The sequence below is a fragment of the Mustela lutreola genome, chromosome 3 (genome assembly GCF_030435805.1).
Source record: "Mustela lutreola isolate mMusLut2 chromosome 3, mMusLut2.pri, whole genome shotgun sequence".
NCBI lineage: Eukaryota > Metazoa > Chordata > Mammalia > Carnivora > Mustelidae > Mustela > Mustela lutreola.
In genome coordinates, this window is record NC_081292.1 from 168,503,250 (window position 1) to 168,525,710 (window position 22,461).

A 22,461-nucleotide genomic window follows, 5' to 3' on the forward strand; every position below is an offset into this window, starting at 1 on the left:
ATGCATGTCCCCAATCCAAGACCACTACTCCTTTTTTGTTTTTTTAAGATTTTTTTGTTTATTTATTTGACAAGAGAGAGACATCACAAGCAGGCAGGCAGAGAAAGAGGGGGAAGCAGGCTCCCTGCCAAGCAGAGAGCCCCATGCAGCGCTCAATCCCAGGACCCTGAGATTGTGACCTGAGCTGAAGGCAAAGGCTTAACCCTCTGAGCCACCCAGGCACCCCAGGACCACTACTCCTGATACACAGCCCACCTGACTCTGTACTCTTCAGGCCCAGAGGCAGAAAGGGCTGTGTTTCCAACTCCACATTAGAGCGCTGTCCCTTGACTTCCCCTGTATTCAAATGGTGCTAAATAGCTGCTATACCAATAAAATTAAACAATAAAATAAAAACTCCTCCCAGAAAGATCCTGTATCAACATGCCGTCTATTTCCTATATACATGCAATGCTAAATTTCTTTAAAATGAAGATTGTTGGGTGCCTGGGTGGCTCAGTTGGTTAAGCAACTGCCTTCGGCTCAGGTAATGATCCCAGAGTCCCGGGATCGAGTCCGGCATTGAGCTCCATGGGGAGTCTGCTTCTCCCTCTGACCTCCTCTCTCGTGCTCTCACTCTCTCTCAAATAAATAAATAAAATCTCTTTTAAAAATAAATGAAATAAAATGAAGATTGTTCCATTTGCAACAACATGGATGGAGCTAGAGAGTAAAATGCTAAGGGAAATAAGTCAGAGAAAGACATACCATATGATCTCACTTATATGTGGACTTTAAGAAACAAGACAAATGAACAAAGAAGAAAAGAGACAAAAACAAACAAACTCTTAACTATAAAGAGCGAACTGCTGGTTACTAGAAGAGAGGTGGGGGGGGTGGGTGAAGTAGGTGAAGGGGACCAAGAGTGCACTCATCGTGATGAGCACTGAGTATAGAATTGTTGACTCATCACACTGTATACCTGAACTAATATAACACTGTATGTTAACTACGCTGGAATTAATTTTTTAAAAAATAAATAAAATGAAACGATTGTTTCCCAGGAAAGTATACATTAACAAACGATTCAAGAAAAAAGCAAGGAGCACCTGGCTGGCTCAGTCATGGGAGCATGCAACTGTTGATCTTGGGGTTGTGAGTTCAAACCCCATGTTGAGTACAGAGATTACTTAAAAATCAAATTGAAGAAGGAGGAGGAGGGGGAGGGGGAGGGGAAATAATAATAATCAAAACAAAGTATACCAATAACCATGGAAGAGAAAATGATAAAAACTTGATATCACCTGCAGCTTAAGGCTAGGCTTAGACAATGTTAAATACAAGATCTGTTATGCCTTCTTAATTCCAATAATACGTACTTTTAAAATCTTCTAGGAGTTAAAAAGATAGAAATTTTCTAAATTGACTAAGTTGGCATAAACTCACATCAAAATCTGACAAAAGAAGCTAAAAAAGCTGAAATGACAAACCATATTTAGTTCTTAAATACAGAAATCTTAGCAAATTGAATCTGCCATTTTATGCAGAATAGCCAAACACGGTCTATTCCATGAAGACAAAAATGGGTCAGTATTGGAAAATCTTGTATCGACTTGGTCAGAAAAAGGCAAAAAATACATCCTTAAATGTGTAGTAATTTAGAAATAGAGAGCTACTTCCTTCACTGAGAACAGATTATCTAATACTAATAGCCAAGGTTATTATAGTGAAACTTTAGGGATAATCTTGTTAAAATTTGGAATAAGATAATGATGCATCAGTATTATTATTTTACATTGAACTTTAGGGGCACCTAGGTGGCTCATTTGGTTAAGCATCCAACTCTTGGTTTTGGCTCAGATCATGATCTCAGGGTTGTGAGATGGAACCCCTGGTCAGGCTCCAAGCTCAGCGGGGAATCTGTTTAAAGATTCTCTCCCACTGCCCCTCTTCCTATCCACACACATGTTTAACCTCTCTCTCTCTCATAAATAAATAAATAAGTCTTTAACACTGAACTTTAAAACTCTGGTCAATGTAATAAGACAAGAAAAATAAATGTGAAATATTTATACCGAGAGGAGAAAATACTATTATTTGCAAAAATGAATGACTAAGATATAACCTTAATAAAGTGTATATACAAATCAATGCGGAAAATTAACATACTATAGAAAAACTGAGCAAAAGACATAACTTAGCAATTTATAAAGGAAGAGAAATGGTCAACCAAAATGTAAATATGCCATACTTTTTCTATCAAATTTAAATAATTAATGAGATGACTTGGGTAGGGGAGAAAGAGACTCTCATACTCATTTCTTCAAAAAGTGTGATAATTTACACACTTACAATTAGACAGTAAGTGCTAAAACCTCTAAAATGTACATACTCCTTGATCCCACATTTCTACTTCTAGGAATTCAGTGTCAGAAGGGAACAGACTTATCTTGTTATCTAAATAAGAATGGTTGGAGGGGGCGCCTGGGTGGCTCAGTGGGTTAAGCCGCTGCCTTCGGCTCAGGTCATGATCTCAGGGTCCTGGGATCGAGGCCCGCATCGGGCTCTCTGCTCAGTGGGGAGCCTGCTTCCCTCTCTCTCTCTCTGCCTGCCTCTCCTCTCTGTCTACTTGTGATCTCTCTCTGTAAAAAAAAAAAAAAAAAAAAAAGAATGGTTGGAGGCAGAAAGAGAAAGAATGATATTCAAGAGTGTTCATTGTTTATAACATCCATTTACAATAATCACCTCATTGAATATATTACAATACATTCATAAAATATATGGCCCCTGAAATGATGTTGAAGTGCTTATTTATAATTTCTGAATTGTTCACAATTGATGTTGAGTAGACAAAAATCAAGTTTCAAAATAATAGGCACAGTATTACTCCACTTTTACTGTATATCTTATTTTTTTGTCTAAATGCATAAAACATTAATATATACAAAATGCTAATAGTCCCTATCTCTAAACAAAAAGATATTAATTTCCTGTTTTGTTTTAATATATTTAAAAGGGGTTTCATATGTGAAGGAAGTTCAGCAAGTTGTGAATGAAGCAACCATACTGAGTGATTCAGGTCTGTCTTCTATTTGACCTTGTTCACAGAGCCCCAGTGAGCTCAGCTACTGGCCCTGCCTGTTAATTGTCTGCTGTAGATATTTGGTGCCTGATTATAAGAAAATTGCTTAACTTCAGTTTTCTCAGTGAAGAAATACTAATTTTACAACACTTAGTAGATCGTAAACCTCAAAAACAGAGGAGTATGAAGTTGCCTTACCCCTCCCCAAAATCAAATCTGAATTTGATCAATCTTCCCAACCCAACTACGCATTTACAAAAAGCAGATGAAGAGCTTTATGTTCCCAAACTCTACACGAATACCAGGAACAAAATTCAAACACCGAGAAACCCTGCTAGACAGATAACCCAGTTTCTTCAACAAATAAGTAACATGACACAAAAATGGGAGATCTGATAACACAGCATATCAACCAATCTTAATCCTGTTGGGTTCTTTATTTATTCTTTATTTATCTGGGTTCTAATTCAAACAATTTTTTTTTTTTCATACAATGGCATTTAAGAGAAATTTGTGAATTTAAACACTGGCCATATATTTGAAGATGCTAAGAAACTTATTAACTTCTCAGGTCTTATAATGATGTTGTATTTCTCCTACAGTGTCCTATAGGAGTCACACTGAAATATTTACAGATGAAAATACAGGATCCATTGCAATGGCTTTAAAATAATACTGGGGGAGATGACGGGCATGTGGATGGGGGGGGATGAGGCATGGGTTGATGGTGGGTACATGAGGTCATCATACCACTGGGTCTACTTTTGTGCTCACTGACATTCACCATCACAAGAAATGTATTTTTTAAAAAAGCAAACAGTGTTCTCATCTTCATGATGAAACTGATGAACCTGAATTGTAAAATTTGCTAATAAGAAAAGAGGAATCCTTTGCCAGTGGGGACGGAAAATAAAATAGAAAGGCCAAGTCAGGAGGAAATTCAACAACAAAGCCATTCTTCTCCCTCATTGTCCTGACATATAAGAAAATTGAGATAAGAAATTACGAACACCATCCTTGAACCACACTCCTCCCACCGCCCCCAGCAGAACCTCCCTCCTCTGCTCTGAGCAACAATGTAGAGGTCAGGAGAGCCCACGGAGCCATGGGCATGCTGCTCTTGGGCACAAGGATGAGCAAGCCATTCCCAAGCCCAGACTTGGGACATGTAGCTCTCCTAGCGCTAAGACAGCACCCCCGCCCTCCCACACTGCCCCAGCCAGAACGCTGCCTTGGGCTTGTTGGGAACCCTGCTGTCCTCTTACCATGAGGGCTCTTGTTCCCCATGTGGCTAAGGCATAATGAGGTCCCATGGCCAGGAAGTGACAGAAGGGAGACCCCAAACACACCTCCCTATCAGCTGGCCCTGTCCCCCACCTGGACCCAAAACCCAGTCAACGTGAACTTGGTCTCCCACCACTTCCAACAGGTGCTGAAGACCTGTGCGCCAGCCCCCAGGGTCATTGAGACTCTTTTCAATGCCTACCCTCAGCTCCGTGTGTCAGAGTCCTGGAGGGAAGTGATTCCTGAGGAAGTATTTCAGGTAAGGCAGCAGCCCTTCCTTCCCCCTCAGTACAAGAGCCCCGAGCTTCAGCTCCCTCCCCGCACCATGTGCACTTGGGCACTTACCCATTGAGATGTAAGGCATCTGAAGAAGGATGGAGAAAGGGAGAGTGTGAAAGCATAGCTGAGCATTGCTGGTTTTCTTTGGGAGGAATCATGCAGCCAAGAGCTGTTATTATATTTGGGGTGCTGTTGGCTGCAAGGAGCAGAAACCCAACACACCCAGCTGGACTTGAGTAACCACCCCTCCCCCCAGAGAAGAGGGGCATGCAGAGCCACCTGAATCCACGGGCTCTACTCTGTGTGTCCTCCTTCTCCCTGTGAGAGCTTAGATATGGCCTAGGCAGTGGCAGGCACCACATATGTACCCAACAGAGTCCACAGTCACTGTCGCTGAAGAAAGAGTGAGGGTGGGTTTTTTTTTCCCCAGAAGCCTCTAGAAGACATCCCCTCATGTCTCATTGACTTGAGTTCCATCCACATGGCTCAACAGCCAATGCACTGTGCAGGGGGCGGGGGTGGAGGGAGTAGAGCAGGATGTGAGGAGACTATCTGTGTTACCCATTCTACCACCCAAAACAGACATCCTCGGACCCCCTGAGGAACCGCACCTCCAAAATGTGCATACACCCTCTTGGTGGAGGGCATGGCAACCATGGGGCCTTCTGGCTTTTGGGTCCATGCACTCAGGTTTATGTTCCATCTGCCTTCCTTCCAGATGCACCAGGCCTTCTACCAGTCCCTCTTGGCCTTGGCCCACAAGCCACGCTGTCTGCAGCATCTTTGCCGCTGTGCCATTCGGAAATTATTTGGCAAAAAGTGCTTTCACCTTGTGCCCCTGTTACCCTTGCCAAAGTCCCTGCAAGATTACCTCCTTCTGGAACCAGAGGGTGTTTTGCACTGAAAACCAGAGTGTTGGGACTGAGGCTGTAGTTAGCACCACTGCCCTCAGTGGAGGCCGTATGTTGAGGACAGCACCGCGGGGAAGGGGGCAGACCCGGGTGGCACTACCCATGTCCCCACCTTGTGGATGCACTGGCCTCCCTGAGCTTCATGCTCACTTGGAAATGGAATGGGTCCTAAAAGGCCTTTCTGCCTCTCAGGGTTGCTTGTGAGGATCAAGATTGCAAATATCATAGTATTTGTATCAGAAAGTACTTCTCAACAGAAGTTGAACTAAAAAGTATACACACATCCCCTGCAGAGGGTTAACAGACTGTCTGCCTCACAGGGGCGTCCCACCCCTCCTGGAGCCTGGCCACCTAGAAAAGCTCTGTCCCCAACACATGACAGGTGTATCTACTGAGAGAGGACACCTGTTGCCGTAACAGGAGTGCCCTTCTGGAGCCCACCGGTGCTTCCCAGCACATTACAGCCCAGAACTCCCTAAAGGACGTCGGAGGGGTGGCAAGCCCAACATTGTGATCCCATGTGAGTCTTCCGACGCCCTTGCCAAACCCCAGTGGCCAACAGCCCAGGAAGCCAGATGCCAGGGACAGACAGGTTGCTAAAGATAGCCATCAGCCCGGCCTGAGCGTCGCATAGCAAGAGAGATGTTCTAAGGGTCAAGGACTATATGAACCATCTCTTTCATTTTCTGTATTCTGGTGCTTTGATATCCAGGGCCTTGGCTGACCTTGGAGGGACTGCTCCTCCCAGAGTCAGCCAATTCCAGAGACAGCATACAACTTACCCCGAGCATGCTTTCCAAATGCAAACCGACCAGTCCAGAGCTCACATACACACCCCCAACCACCCCTTCTACTGGGCTGTCACACTCTGGGCTACCTTCCACCCGTCCTAACTATCCGAGGGCCAGGTGCCAGAGAGATAGGGACAGCCTGCTGAAACTATTCAGACCTGCTGGTCCTAAGCCTGTCTATCCTGCCTGGCCTGTTCCATCCATGAAAACCACAACAAAGGCTTCTGTCCGCATCCCCTCCGCCAACTGCTTGAACAAGCCTAGTGTGTGCCCTTGTGACCACCCCCCACCATGGTATGATGTGCCCCTTCTCTTGGGAATGATGAGTAATAAACTATCTTTTCAATGGCAATTGTCTCTTGATCTCTTGGCCTTACTAGATCTCAAATTTTCTATTAATATGCCATATTTTTTAGAGAGAGAATGAGTAGGGGAGGGGAAGAGGGAGAGAGAGAATCTTAACCAGGCCCCACTTTCAGTGCAGAGCCCAGCACAAGGCTCGATCGCATGACCCTGAGACTATGACCTAAGCTGAAACCAAGAGTCGGATGCTTAACTGCCTGAGCCACCCGGGCGCCCTGCCCACATCCCTAAGACAGACAACTCAACAAACCCAGAAAAGGCCTATGTGTGCCTTGACTTCAGGACTCCTCACACAGTGCCCCCTACGCAGGCTGGTGGCAGCGTGCAGGAAGGTATGGGACATGCAGGAGGACCAGAGAGCCGTCTTCCTCCTGGAGGGGAAGGTCCCCATGCTTCGACCACTAGAAGAAGAAAGAGCTGGACAGCATTGGGGCAGACCGGGAGGACCTTGGCTTCCAGACCAGGGATTCTGAACTAGAGAAGCCACGGGGATCCACGGAGCAGGTGAGCAGATGTGGTCACAGTGGGACTCTGGGGAGATGGCTTTGCTCTGGAAAGACAGGCAGCACACTGTGGGACGGGTGGGAGCCCTCAGTGACCACCCCAGAATTGGGGCTGTCCCACCGGAGCAGGTAGAGTTACTTAACCGAAACCAGATGTGATTTGCTCAGCTGGAGGTGTATCTGCATCCTTCTTGCTGGGTCGGGATTCCATGACAGAACTGCAGCAAGGCTGGGCTTCTCCAGCTCTGGAAGGATGTTGTCGAATTGCAGATCCTAACTATGGAGGTCTGGGCAGTGAGGGGGCGTGGAGGGGTTGGGGGAGGTGGTGTGGAGTGTGGATCACCAGCGTGGTTGACAACCCTGCTCTTGGTGGCTGTCCCCACTGACTGCAGAGAGCACAAAGCCCCAAGTCCAGAGCCGGCTGAGAGTAGAAATTCAATAAATGTTTCCTTCTGTTATTATGATTGCATTATTTTTAGCAGAAAATGGCCCAAGAAAGGGATAAAAAGGGAAAAGGCGAAGTCTTGTTATTTATAAGAACAAGCAGAAAGGACAAGAGTACAGGGTAAGAAACACAACCACTGCGCCGCCCCACCCCCCAAGCCCTGTCCTCATCAGATTGGCAAATGAGAAGCTGAGCAAACACGCTGTCCTTGCAGGACAGGATCTCCAGCCACCCTCTCCATACTGCCCATCATAGAAAACAATCCGGTCATATTTCTGAAATGCACTAACATTTACGGAGTTTTTAGAGTCCTGAAACAAAGCAGAACCCCTTCAAACATACTGACCTTACATTTCTAAACTGATAAATGATGATCAGTTATTAGGTTTCCCCAAATTACAGCTTCGAATGACAGTAAGATTCACAGAAGGAACCCTGGATGGCTCTCCATAGCTGCCTGGAGGGAATACTTCCTTCTTCACTCCAAGAACTTCTTTGAACATGTAGATGTTCCCAAAAGAGCTAATCCCTAAAGTTCCTGGGGTTTAATTTTTGAGGGGTGGGGGGCACCTGGATGGTTCAGTCATTTAAGCGTCTGCCGTTGGCTCAGATCATGATCCCAGGGTCCTGGGATCGAGCCCCGCATGGAGCTCCCTGCTCAGCGGGGAGCCTGCTTCTCCCTGTCCCTCTGCCTGCCACTCCGCCTGCTCATGCTCTCTCTCTCTCTCTCTCTCTCTCTCAATAAATAAATACAATCTTTTAAGGAAAAAAAAAAAAAAGTCCTTGGGTTTAATCACTCACCGATTGAGTCCTTTGCTCATTGCTTTAACCCATCCTGACTGGGCCTGCCCACCTTGGGGCTGAGGGCCCATCCTCAACAACACAGGCTCAAAGGCTCCTCCTCCTCCTTGGACAGCTCAGAGCCAAGCAAAGAAGACCCACTCATCAGCCAGGCTGCTGGACAGAACTGGCACGTGGTGGGGTGGGCTGTGGAGAGGAAGGGTCCTCTTCTCGGCCACCCTCCCTCTGGCTTTGGCTCTGCAGCACATGAGAGATGCCGACGTATTCCCAGGGCAGGTGGGCGTTCAGGCATCTCCCCATTCCTCCCTCTCCCCACTGTGCCCTACACACCATCATGGAACTTCCACGAGAAGCACCCTCACCCCACTCCACCAGCCAGTCCCATTCTAGGTCAACCCACGCCCATGCACAACAGGAACCTAGCGACGCTCTCCCAAGTTCTCCAGCTCATCAGGAACCTGACATCACGAGAAAAGGCAGAAAATTAACTGGTCCTAGAAATTCATTCAAATCCCCTGGGTTTCAGCAGCCATCCACAAGTGCTAAATGCCTCTCCCAAAGGATGGTCATGGCTGTATGAGACAAAGAAGCCTCATGTGATTGGGGCTACCTTAATCATCAGATGGCATGAAAGTGACTTACAGTGTTGCAGAATGCAATTACTGCTAGCAATTTGCTTCGTTTGGCCAAAAATAAAATACCTGTCAGAAATGTGTTGTTGGCAGACACCCGGGTGGCTCAGTCGGTTAAGTGTCTGTCTTTGGCTCCAGTCATGATCCCTGGGGACTGAGTCCCGCATCCGATCCCTGCATCCCTGCTCATGGTTCAGGAGGGAGCCTGCTTCCCCCTCTGCCTGCGGCTCCCCTTGCTTGTGCTGTCTCTCTCCAACAAATAAATAAAAACTGTATTTAAAAAAAAAAAACAACTTGTTTTGATGACCCTCTAGTATGAGCCACAAGTATTTGGAAGTTGTGGAGTCAACGAGACTTGCGTAATTCTAGATAGAAAAGAAAGAGAAATGGAGGAGAGGGCGGACAGGCTGAAGAGGAGGAGGGTGGGAGAGAGATCAGCTAGCTGAAATAAATATCCAAAAAGTCATTCTACGTTACTTTTTAAAAATTTTTTTAAAGTAATCTCTACACTCAACAATGGGGCTCAAACGCATGACCCCAAGATCAAGAGTCACATGCTCGCCTGACCGAGCCAGCCAGGCGCCCCAAGACATTCTACTTTAAAGCTAGAATTATCCTGGCTGACTTCTCTTCCAGTGAACAAAATGTACCCTGGTATTTTTTTTTTTATTAAAGGATCTAAAAATGTTTTCCATTCTTAAGCGGTTCCTACGGACATCATTACTTTTCTCTTTGAGTATATTACATAAACTCAATTCCATAAGATCTAAATTGTTTTTTTTTTAACTTCATATTTAGCTTTTAATGATGGATTTACATGGTTCAAAAATCAGATGGTAACAAAAGACTAAATGCTGTTTCCACTAAAAAAAGATAACAGAGGAATAGTTTCCTTCCGCTTTTATTGAGTGTCTTTGGCAGTACTACTTGTCATCCAAACCCTGAGAAATCAAAAATACACAAGTGAGGTTCTCCAGCAGCGGTGGTCCTGAGGAGGTCCGCCTCCCTGCATCCCTGGCCGTGTCCTGCCCAGGGCAAACCATCCACTGCACAGTGGGGCCGTTAGACACCATCCACAGTCCATGGGCGATCAGTACATGGACACAGCACCCTGGGACGTGTTATGCCTAAAATTCTGAGCACGACATTGGGCTGGTCTTTGACTGTCTTTGTGTCTGCTTAATTTTAAGTTACATGATAATCATCAATGTAGCATGTTTTCAAGAAAATCAACACCACTGACTCCTTACGAAGAAGCATTTGCTAATTCCAGTAACTATATATAATTGCCACATTTCCAATCTCTGAAATAACCCTTTAGACACACATTGATGGAGAAGGCTGTTGAACTTTTGCAAATGACACTTAACCCTCTACAAAAATGGTGTAAAATATAGGCTTGGAGAATGAGCTGGTCTGCTCCAGTGACCGGTCCTGATGCGGGCCAGCTGAGGGGAAGCTTAATCACTGTAATCGTAGATATTATTAGCTTGCCAAGTGCTTTACATCTCTTAAGGGCTGCCCAAGGACCAAGTGATAAACCAGGAATATTGCACCTTTTATCCCATTATTTCAAGAATGAATCATTCCTTACTCAAATTTTTGATGTCCCCTTGGGGATAGTCAGAAACCCCAAATTATCAACTGTGATCAATACCGCACCTTACTTGAGGATTTAAGTCTTCTTTTCAGACCCCAGGATTTTGTCTTCAAACTGTCAACATCGTTCTATTTTAAAACAAAAACTAATTTCACTGAATTGCTAAAACAAGCCTGGGGTTACATTGCTAGAGACCTGCAGAGGGTTGCAAGGATTGAAACGCATTTTCATAGAATCCTGCAGGTGGCGCCATAAGCAAACGGTCTTACCCACGTCCACCAACCCGCTCTCCCCAGAATTAAAAACAAGAAAACGAGATTTTAGCTCACAGGAAAAAGGGGAGGAGAATATAGAAAAGCTACAGAATTGTGACGTATCATATAGAATTGCGCTACTATCATAAAAATTCAGTAATTAAAATATTGATTATGGAATTGCTACTTCCTTTGTATTAACTATGCACGTTTTATAGGCACTGTGTTTATAAATAAATATATTTTAAGATGACTCTTTTATGATGCCATAATGACAGACAGTCCTCATTTGTGTGTTAAACGTGTTCTTTAACAAAATTATACATTCACCATGGCAATGGGACTAGCCCGGCTTCCAGCCTCCATCTAATCTAACAGAATGGTATTTCTGCAGTCCTAACACTCTGCTTAATCACGCCAATAAAAAGAGTAGATTTCTTTGTAATGCAATTTGTAAGCAATAAACATGATTGAGAATGCAGTATTTGCTGTCGACTATGTTTAATGCAGGGTTTTAATTTGGTGTGTAATTATTCATTTAGTAGGCACTTTTTCCATTCACATGTCTTTGCCCTGTTCTAGAGAAAGTTGGTAAGTTTGCAGAACATTGGGGATGCAGGATTTCCACGTACACTATGCAAACCAGGGTTGGATGCAGATGTTATAGAAAAAGAATAATTTTTTTTATCTGCTAAAGACAGGAGGTCACATTAACTGGTAATACAGACACATAAAAATGTGATTATGGGTTCTAAACAGAACGCAGTAGGCTCCTAGTTAACACAATGAGATTTCTAGGAAGTGATGCATAAATTCTTCAAAAATGACACATTTCTCACGTTTCATTCCAATTAAATTACTGAGGCAGCTAACAGCGATGAGCGCAAAGTACGGGGGTAAAATGAGGGTTTCTTCTTGTAACTGTATCACTGTGGAAGTATATTTTTATGAGAAGCAGTTAATATTAAGCTATTATTTTTCAACTGTGCTGGAAGGGATGTCTCGAGCCTTCCTTGCCGAGCGCTCCCCAGAAGAGTCTGCTCCTTTGTTTCTTGAGTGCACTAATAGGAAGAGAGAATTGCTGGGGCCCGCCCCCGCCCTCCTCTGTGGAGTCAAAGGGGCCAGCCAGGAAAGGGGTCCCGGGTGTCCGTCCCCAGGGTCGGGCCCAACCGCCGCCCCGAGGCCTGCGGTCACGAGACTCCAAGGTGCGCCCACTTGCTCCCCGCGGCGCCGGGCTGGGGGCGAGCAGCAGGGCCGGGCACCCGCCCGAGATCCGCCAGCGCTTGGGGCTTTACCCCCCGCGGGCCGCTCCTGTCTCCGGGGTCCCGAGCGTCCCGCGGCCGCGCGGGGGGGGGGGGGGGGAGGTTGTCGCCCAGCGTTGGGGGTCTCGAAGGCGGGCCTGGGAGCGCGGAGGTCCAGCTGAAGGGGCGGTGGGGTTCGGGGACCGCTCCCCCGTGAAGGAGAACAGAGGGGCGCGGGGACGCCCAGGGGAGGAGGAGGCGGGAGGCGACGTCGGAAGACAAAAGGATGTGCAGCTTTGAATTCAAAAAGATGTTTTTGAAAGCCTCGTCCTGGGGTTTGAAAGGCGCACCGAGGACAGCCATAGAGCGATCCCAATCAGAAATGCGATTTGAAGTCCTAATGAACTTGATTGCGTGAACATTTATAATCCCCCATGGCCCTAAATGAAATCAGATATAATCAGAAGATACGGGGAAGGGAGTGTTTACAGCCGACGCCGGGCGGCTGCGGGACGGGGAGATGCGGCCCCGGTATTGATGTCGAAAATGATGGATAACGCGGGAATGGCAAATATACTATTTGTCTAATGGCTCGGCAATTAAATTCCCCTGTAAATGACCCATGCCTCATTTCATCCTAATCTATGGAATTTTGATTGAATTCGTCAGCTCTAATTGAAAAATACTGCACTTTAATGTCTGCATTGCAGTTTCAGGACGAGAGTGGTTTTAATGAGACAGTGCCCCCCTGACCCGGGAATATTTGAGACTTTTATTCGGAATTTAAAGCCAGAAGATTGCTCAACTGAGCGCTGCGATTTCCTTTCCTGTATCCACGTCCATCTATCTCCAGACGCGATTTAATAAACGCACTTGGGGATAAATGCGCCCGCGACCCTCGCGCCCCTGTGGCATCCAAGGAGAGGCCCCTCCCTGGGACGCGAGCAAGCGGGGACCGGGGGCCAAACGGAGGCCGCAGGCGCGGAGGGGGGCGCTCAGAGGAGGGGCTGCTCTCTGGGGGGTGGGGAGGGGGAAGGTGCCCCGCCCCGGCTGCTGCTCTGGTCCCCGGGCTCAATCGCGGACCCAGGCCTCCGCCTTCCCAGGCCAAACCCAGGCGTCACCCCGGGAGGAGGTGGCCCAGCTGCCTGAGACCTGGGCACCCCAAGAGGGGGCCGGCCCCCGACGCGCTTTATATGCAAATGGAGAGGCGAAGCCATCCCTGAGAAATTAGCTACTTGCTGCAGCATATTTACTAGATTGAAATGAGTTAAAGAGAAACATTTTAAGTCGTTTAAAGGAGATAATTGGGCCACATTAAAACTGGAGATGTTTGCTCCTTCCAAAAAAAAAAAAAAAAAAGCCGAGGGGGTGGGGCGGTAAAAGCGCCCCCAGCTCACACATCCGAAACAAGGACTCGGGGCGACTGCTGCTCAGAGACCAGAAGTGCGGGAGTGCGCGGGATCCCAGCCTGCCGGGACCTTGGCCAGGCGCCCCTCCAGACCAAGTAACCACAGCAGGCCTCCCCGGCTCCGAGGGACCGATCCCGACCGCGGCCCGCAGGGGGAGCCCTCGAGCCAGGGTCCTGAGGCGAAAACGGAGCCCCGAGAGGAAAGGGGCGGTCAGACCTTGGTCCAGGTCGTGCACCTGCGTCCGTTCCCTCAGCTTCGTCCATCCTAGTACCCCAGCTACGTTCAAAACTCTGACGGTGGGATCGCGATGGGAGCCCTGGGGACATGGAGTTTGGGGGGAAGCAAGAGGGCAAAGTGCAAGGGTTGCCTATCCCTTCCCCCAAAGAGTTGGGGATCTAGGGTTTGTTTATTACGTTAACAGAATTTACAGAGCTTTTATTCAAAATAAAATAATCTAAAATGACATAGAGGCCATCTTCCCAGGAAGATAGTGCCTTATGCCCTTCTGATGCTCAATTTGGTGACAAGGGCCCACTGCCAGGAAAGCTCCCAGGGCCAGGAACTGCCTCTGCGCCGGTTGCAGTGCATGTTGCAGTGCATGCAGAGGGGCTGACACTGAACCGACCTGGGGGCGGTGCTTTGGGACCTCCAACCCACCCCTCATCCCCCAGTAGTCGCGCATGTTCAGTACTACACTGCAGCCTGTTCCATGGGTGGCCTATGGTTTGTCTTTAAATGCTCGAGAGTCTTGTGATCAGAGGCTGCCCTCAAACCGATACTCTCCCTCTGAGAGCGCAGGCCTGCGCCCCACGCTGCCCCACATCCATACAGCACTCTGCAACGCCTCTGGCGCAATGCAGCTACCCTACCAGGCCACCATTCCGGGCCAGGCCCCCTGCCAAGGAATGCCACGCGATCTAATTCAGTTCCGCTACAAACCGTGGCGGAAGCGCTGTATTAATGACCCCCGTTTTAGAAACGCAGTCGGGCCGCTGGTGGGAGAGAGCCAGAGTCCCCCGCCCATTATGCAGGTGGGGCAACAGAGGCCACGGTGTGCTGGGCGGTGCGTGCATGCGGGTCAGGCCCGGATGTCAGAAGGTTTCTTATCCAGCCACTTCCTGGATGAGGCTGCTCAGGATGAGTCAGAGTCAGGAAAATTGGGGTTGTAAAGACAGCCGAGGTGGGGTTCCTATTATCACATCTCAAATCGGATCATACTTCCTAGCACTGTGTGTGTCTGAATTTTCCCCCTCATTTGTGACAAAGGCTTCTCTTGTGCTCTAGATGTTTATAATGAAAAGAAAAGAAAGAAAAATGCATTTTTTTCTTATGCAGTTGTAGGCATGGAACAAAAAAATAGACGTCTCAGTCCTTCTTATCCCCTGAGAAGGGGAGTCGGGGATCCACTAACTCCCCCGGCTCAGCGGAACCCAGGCTCCAAAGCAGATGCCATTACTTCCATGGCCCATAGGGGGCGATGTGGATCCCTGAGCGCTCTGCACACCCGCGTCGCTTTTCAGGCTGTTACTCCTTTGGAAATTGTGAAACCTCAAATAAAAATGTTTCCTGTCATTCCCTCATTAATTTATTAAGATACATAATAACACATTTGAGCTCGTTTACAGATAGGAAATAGCCCTGTTACTTCATTAAATTGAAAATGTGTAATGTGAAATTTGTGTTGCAAAATACAAGTATTCAGTTCATTACATTTTAAAGTATAAATTTCCAAATAACATTCAATAAAACGAATGAACTGAATTGGAATGTTTTTTGGGTTAGAATGAAGTTAAACTTTTAAGTCTCTCATTTCTTAAGTTTCCTGAGGTTTTTCTTGGGTTTTGGTGGTGGTGGTGGTGGGTGTTTGTTGCAATTTATTTTTTAAAGGTTTTATTTATTTACTAAACAGAGATCACAAGTAGGCAGTTGGAGAGAGAGAGAGAGAGAGAACAGAGATCACATCCTATGAACAGAGATCACAAGTAGGCAGAGAGAGAGAGAGAAAGGAGGCAGCAGGCTCCCCACTGAGCAGAGAGCCCGATGTGGGGCTCAATCCCAGACCCCTGGGATCATGACCTGAGCCAAAGGCAGAGGCTTTTACCCACTGAGCCACACAGGTGCCCCTGTTTGTTGCAATTTAAGTGGGTCTGAGAGAAACTCAGAACAGGGGGGAATTATAAAAAGCAAAAGATAAGCTAGGAGTATCACCTCACAATAACAGAAATTTAAAATAGTCATCTTCTCAAAAACAAAATATAATGACTAGAAGGAGAGGGCATGGTGAGCAAGGGCAGGGGAGGGGAAGTCCCTGAACTCAGAGGATGCATCAGATTGGTCACATGAAGTCAATCACCCTCCCTCTCTGAGCTACCATGATCAATTTCTGCTGGTTCTGAAGCTTACCGTTCATTATTGTCCCAGATTATGGAGAACAGAAGGTTTGTCCGGGTGGAGATGAGCCGGATTGCTTCTGGCTTTGGCTCACTTCCCAGCAGAACCTAGTTTTTCACACATTCCCCTGGGGGAAGAAGAGCCTGAGGCAGAGGGCTGCAGGAGGCCCGCTCCCCCCCACCCTGTCCCTGCCCCACTGTCATTTCCGTCGCCACTCTGGACGGCCGCTCTGCTGCAGGCTGGTTTGAGCAGGCCTCAGATACCCATAAGGGCCTCCAGAAGCAGCCTCCGAAGCCCTCTCTTGGTTGTCCGTGGCAATGTCCTTGCAGGCCGCCGTCACCCTCAGTGTGGACATTCACGTGAATAACTTCCCTTCGAAGGGTGTTTCAAAATCACTGCGCAGAATAAACAGTAGATAGTGAGGTATGAACAACAGGCCTTCTTTAACTCCCTGCTGGAAGGAAGGAGGAAAGGGGGGGAAGGAAAGAAATGAGGAAGGAAAGAAAGAAAGAGGGAGGAAAGTGTGCTACACACACACACACACACACACACACACAGGCAACATGCCCCACAGAAAGATGTGCTGTAGATGTTTATAATGAAAAGAAAAGAAAGAAAAATGCATTTTTTCTTATGCAGTTGTAGGCATGGAACAAAAAAATAGACGTCTCAGCCCTTCTTATCCCCTGAGAAGGGGAGTCGGGGATCCACTAACTCCCCCGGCTCAGCGGAACCCAGGCTCCACAGAGCATTTTGCAGCATTTCCTGCAAAACCCAGACGTGTCCCCTAGGACAGTATGGGGACAGCATTTGAATTTTTCTTGATTTTTTCTTCTGGGCCTGAAGGAGCTCCTCTTTCCTCGGTTCTAGCAGGTCGGGCCCGGCCGAAAATACTTCAGGATGTTGGCCTTTGCTCTCTGTCCTTGCTCTTGGCTCCTTTTTTCCCTAAAGTTCTGGGACTTCAGGACACACCCACAAGGGAGATCACTGTTGGCAGCAGAGTCAGGCAGTTCAGCTCCCCTGTGTTTTCTCAGAGGACAAGTGAGGGAAATTCCAAGATTCTTCTGTCTCCGAGGTCTAGCAGGTGAGTATCTCCAGTTATTTCTGCCATCGCCACCACCAAGGGGCTGTATATTTAGGGAACCGGAGGCAGCGGGGACAAGCGAGAGGCCTACAAACAAGGGCGCTCTCCTTCCTCTAGCGCCGCAAGCTTCTCCCGGCAGTAGCGGAGGGAAGCAAGACAGTGAGTGTGTCTATGTAACAAGGAAATGGTGTTCGTTTGTCCCGGCCTGGCAAATACAGGTGCCTGCTGACATTTTAACTTCTCAAGCCTCGCTGAAGGAAATCGGCTCTCTCTCTTTTGGCCAGTGGCCTACAGCTAACCTCAGGTCAGCGAGCAAGAGCAAAGGGGACAGGTGAGTCAAAGAGCGTGGAGAGGAGTGTTAAGTCCCGTGGCCAGTCTCCAATGACTCTGGTGCTCAATGTCTTTTTCACCCCTCAAATGAGAGTCAAAGATCTACACTGGGCTCTTCATCCAATGTGGAATGTAATGATCCCAGTGGCTTTGGAGCAAGCACATTTCTTTTCCCTGGTTCTTCTGTAAGCTGGGTGTTCTGTTGTAAGCCAAGTGCTTTTTTTTTTTTTTTTTTTTTAGAAGGGGTTGGCATCTATTGTGAGCTCCCTCCAATTGTGGGCTAATAGGGGGGCTCTTCCCAGCGCCCAACAGCACAGGTTCCTTCCACCCTCTCCTTGGGAAAGCCTGACATTTAAGGTGGCCCTCCTTGAGTTGCTGTCCCTACTAGTCACAACTGTCCTTCTGGGAAACCTCAGAGGAGCTAGGTTGGTCAGGTACACATGCAGTCACCTGGAGTTTTTCCAGATGAGGTTAAAGCGAAGTGCAATTTTACAAAGACATCAACCCCCCACCTCCCGCAGAAATCCACAAGAGGAACAGAGGCCATTCTCATGCTCCCTCCCCAGTTAGCCAATTTCTCTCCCCTGCGTTTACACCCAAGGCCTCGTCCTAGTCTGGTGACCTCCTCTCTAGGTGCAGTTTTCCAATGGGAAGGGGCGGGAACGAAAGCAAGCGCGGGCTCCGCTTTGCAAGTAGTTCTCGAAGGAGGGCAAACCGAGTTCCGCCTCCCAGCGATGGCCGCTTTTTGTTCGGTCCCCCAGAAGTTAGAGTTGCAGCACAGCCCCTGATGTGCGTAACTGTTGACCCAAACATTCTGGTTGCCTCTAGGGTGGTTTCGAAAGGGTTAAATGGATAAAGTAGAGGTAAACCGCGTCTTTTTAAAAAAGACATGCCACCTCCAGGGGTGTCTGGGCTGTCGTGGGGAGACGGCAGGGGCCCTGCTTCGCGAGAACCTGGGGGGTCTCCCGATCGCCAGCCATGGGGTGACGCGCGCGAGTCCTTGGCCGGCTTCACCTCGACACGCGGTCCCCCTCTCCCGAGCTGGGAGCTCGCGGGGTGCACCGCTGAGGCCGACGCTTCCGACTTCAGCATCCATCGGACACCAGCCGTGTCCAGCCCCGGACCTTCCAGGGTAACGGACGGGTCGGGCCGCGGGCACCGCAGCGGCCCCTGGCGTCCCAGGAGGCCTGCTCGCCAGGCGGTCCCCGATTCCCCAGTCCCGCCTGCGCCCCTCCTCACGCCTCTGTGCCCTCCGCCCGCCTCCCAGGCCGTCCGGTTCGCGGCCCCTGGATTAGCATATCTGTGAAGTCCCGCAAACAATGCCCGCTGTGCGGGGAGATGAAAGTCGGGCGCCCGGTGGCTGGGGGTCGTTTGAAGTCCCCGAAGGTGGAGCCGCGGGAATCCGAGGGGACTGATGGGAGGAGATAGAGCCAGGTGAGAAACGCCGCGCGGCCATGCGCCAACCTCCCCAGCGACCCAGGGCCAGGGTCTCGGAGACCGCACAGCCTCCCGGGCCCCCTCCAGCAGCCAGCCCCGGACCCCACCCAAGGGGACGCTCGTCCTGTGCGGCCCCGCACGAGCACTCGCAGTCCTTGCCGTCCGCGCGTCAGTTTCCGTCCCCCAACTGCAGCCCTCGGACCGGGTTCGCCCCGGCCTCAGCCCGACGCTGGGAACCCCGGGGCGGCGGGCCTCAACCCCCGCTAAGGATCCTCCTTCCCCCACCCCACCCCCAGGACTGTGTGCTCGCGAGGCGATTAACGTTGTGCGCGGGCGCGGGGATTCCCGCGCCATCCAGTACCCCCAGTGGTCACGCACTCCCCACGCCAACCTGTGGGGCTATTCCCAAAAGCAACTAGGACCTCCGCCTGCGCCCTGGGACGCCTAGGCCCGGTGTCTGAAGCCGAGCCCAGGATGGAGTGACAGGTCAGCGCGTCCCGGCCCGCAGATCCCAGGCTCCCGGGCGGTGCAGAACCCTCCTCATCCCCGCCGCTAGATCCTATGAGGGCACGGCTCACAGACCACGCGAGCCGGTGGCTCCGTCCGTTACTGCGCACCGGGGTGGGGAGGGCGGCACAGGTGTTAAGGGTCAGGTTCCCCGGCCTTCGGGCCTGCGGGGAACACTTTCCAAGTCCCCCAAGAAAACACACACACACACACACACACACACACACAGTCTCCTCCCTTTTACGTTTCTGATTTGCGGGTTTGTTTCTGCTACTTTGAGGGTGGGGGACAAAAAGCAAAACTTTCTACATAAGAATGTCTCAGCACACACAGTCCCGCAAAGTGTTTCTTCTTCAGGGCGCTTTAGAAAAACCCCCTGTCCTGCTTTCTGCATGGTCAAGGAGGAGAATAATGAAACCAAAGACTTTCATTTTATAAACCACTTGATCTTTGCTTGGGAAACTCTATTAATTGAATGGGTTTGCCTTTTTTGCCAGTCCCCTTTATCATTATTTATGGGCTTTAAATTGTTTAAAGTTCCCTTGACGTTCAATTTACAAGTTTGGGGACTTTTTTTGTTCTGCCTTTTGTCCTGGAGAAAGACATCGTGTTGGAAGCGCTTTGAAAAGCCAAACAGGAGAGGTTGGCAATGAAAGGGAAGCAGGCGAGATCCCTTTTAATTCCGTCCTGTTAGTGAATGGCTCTTTTACATAATTGCAGGAGCTATTTCAAAGCCAGCCAAGGGCTGACTTCACTTAGAACCACATGGAGTCTATTTTGGGCTTTCAGATTAAAAAAAAAAAAAAAAAAAAAAAGGCTGAATAAAATAGTTAAAAAAGATGAGGCTTCAATGCTTTCTGCTACTTGCAAATTGGTGTGTCTGATGGGGAATTTTACACAAGCACCCCTTTGTAAGTGCGTCTTGGGCTTGGGAGGGACTGTTGTGGGTTTGCTGGGTGTGAATCCCAATTGCCCTTCCATAAATAAAACCCATCCCAAGCTATTTCCCAACGATTGCCAGGAGCAAGAGCCGCTGCCATGACCGAATGATCAGGCCACTCAAAGTCTCTATAAATAAAAACAACACGGTTGCCAGAGAAACCAGCCTCTCTCCCGGGACTGGGTGGCGGGCGGGAGCACCCGGCCCGCTGGGTCTGCGGGTGTCTCCGCACACACGGAGACCTAGGGCGCCCACGGAGCCCCTTCTCCTCCACCGCCCGCGACCTCCACCCTGACCGCGGTTGTAAAAGGCGCGGTTCGCCGTGCTTCCTCCTCCGGGCTGGACTCCACGGGCCGACGCAACTTTGCTACATGAATATTCATGTACTTGTGCGTTTAGCATTTTATACTCAGCCTCCATACACCTGCACGCGAACGTTGACTGGGACAGCCCCGAAGCGTGGAGACAACTTAATTACCATCACTTTTACTGACGTCTGAGGTTTTAAGTGGCTTAATACGGTCTTGACACCAGCTTGGCATCGGCCGAGGAAAGTGCGTAAGGGGTGGGCCAGCTTCATCCCCGCGGGAGTCTTCCTGAGAGGGGAAAAAAAAAGTTCTCGGAAGTTAACTAGAGTTGGAGCACCCAGATGTGCTGGAGGTTGTGTCCTTCCTTTTTCCGAACCCGAGGGAGCGCGCGCGGTGGGGGCTGGGGGGGAAGGGGGGTACCTCTGAAGGCAAAGTTGCAAAGATCTGTGCCAGGTGGTTTTCCTGCGGAGCTTGGGCCGAGCCGAGTCACCCCAAGGGTTCTGCAGTTTGAGGCAGGTCCGAGGTAAGCAGGTAGGAATCCGAAGGATGGATAAGCCCTGTACCTGTCGCTCGCTACCCATAAATCTCTCGGAGGAGAAAAGGAAGAACTCTAGGGGCTTTTATTTTCCACAGTCCCCGCGCTCTGAACGCTTTGCAGGTAGCTGAGGTGCCCGGAATGAATCTTGTTAATCACCGGCGAAACACAAGAATCCTTTTATGATGCGAACAGTCGTTTTCTGAGCAGTTAAGCATTAGATGAGAAAATATGACCGCATTGCATTCGAGAAAAAGCACACTAGTAAATAAAATTCATATTGATGAGAATTCTCTGAACTCACTAATAAAAGAAGATTAGTATTATAACCCCCGCAGTCAACCCCGCAGTCAATACTTTCCACAGCAATTTATGGATGCAAATAATATGCCATCAAATTATTTCAAGTGTAGCTATAATTCAGCGGACCTAAATCTTCTTGCTGAACTTTAAATGTAGAATTATCACCAAAATAATCAAAGGAATCCCTGTCTCTCGGAGGGTAATCAGGCGACGGAAGTCCCTAGAACAATATTTTTACTGCGAAATAGCAAAGTGGATGGCAAATCTGCTCGGGTAAAATGAGTAACAGCTTACACACACACGCCAGTGTCAAGCCGCGAAGAGACCCGGCTGTAGCAACGTAAATCAAGCAAGAAGTCGAACATTTTTTTCTTAGTATTCAAAAAACAAGGTAACCATACCAGAGACTCTGTGCCTGTAACTATCCCATAATGAGAGGGAGTATTTATTATGCTCATAAAGAAATCAGCCTTTTGCCCTGGGCTTCGATTCCCCCCCCCCCTTCCTTTTCTTCTTTTTCTTCTTTTGTAGGAGTGGAGAAAGAGGGATAGAGCTTAAAGACCCCACAGACACCTCCTGCCCCGCGGATTCCACCGATTCCCCCTCACGCCGCCTAAGCCACCTCGGGGTCTGGGCGTGAAGGGAGTGCAGGCGGTACAGTCAGCGGCGTCCTAATGAATTCCTTTCAAACCGCCTGCCGCCGGAGCCATCTATTACTGCCGCCTGGAGTGGGGAAACGCGCTCGAGACGTCTTTGTCCGGGTGGCGGTGGGGCGGGGGGGAGGAGGCAAGCGGGAGGAGGGCGGCTGGCTGCGGGGACGGCGAGTTTTCCCAGCACTCGGGGGCGCCGGGATGCACCCTCCTCTCTTTCCTCCAGGGCCCTTTGGGTGGGCAGTGGGTTCCTGGCCAGACCCACGGCTTTAGAGGTGCTCTCGAATTAAGACGTCCCCCTGGGGGCCTTGGAATTAGAGCGGGAGAAAGAAGAGCGAGAAAGAAGAGCTTCAAGGAATAGGGTCGATAAATTCATAAAGATCGATTTATCTTTATCTCCCA

At 48.9% G+C, this 22,461-nt stretch overlaps 1 protein-coding gene and 1 long non-coding RNA gene across 5 annotated transcripts in view; one reads left to right on the forward strand and one right to left on the reverse strand.

Annotated features, from left to right (window-relative positions):
• Positions 1-6,672, forward strand: part of ASB18 (ankyrin repeat and SOCS box containing 18) — a 61,539-nt gene extending 54,867 nt beyond the window's left edge. The window contains exons 6-7 of the mRNA XM_059167634.1: positions 4,491-4,604; positions 5,343-6,672. Of these exons, the coding sequence (XP_059023617.1) occupies positions 4,491-4,604; positions 5,343-5,528 (300 nt within the window). The 3' untranslated portion in view covers positions 5,529-6,672. The remainder of the gene's footprint in view (positions 1-4,490; positions 4,605-5,342) is intronic.
• LOC131827302 (uncharacterized) overlaps positions 1-22,461 on the reverse strand; it is a 140,621-nt gene that overhangs the window by 115,873 nt on the left and 2,287 nt on the right. The window lies entirely within an intron of this gene.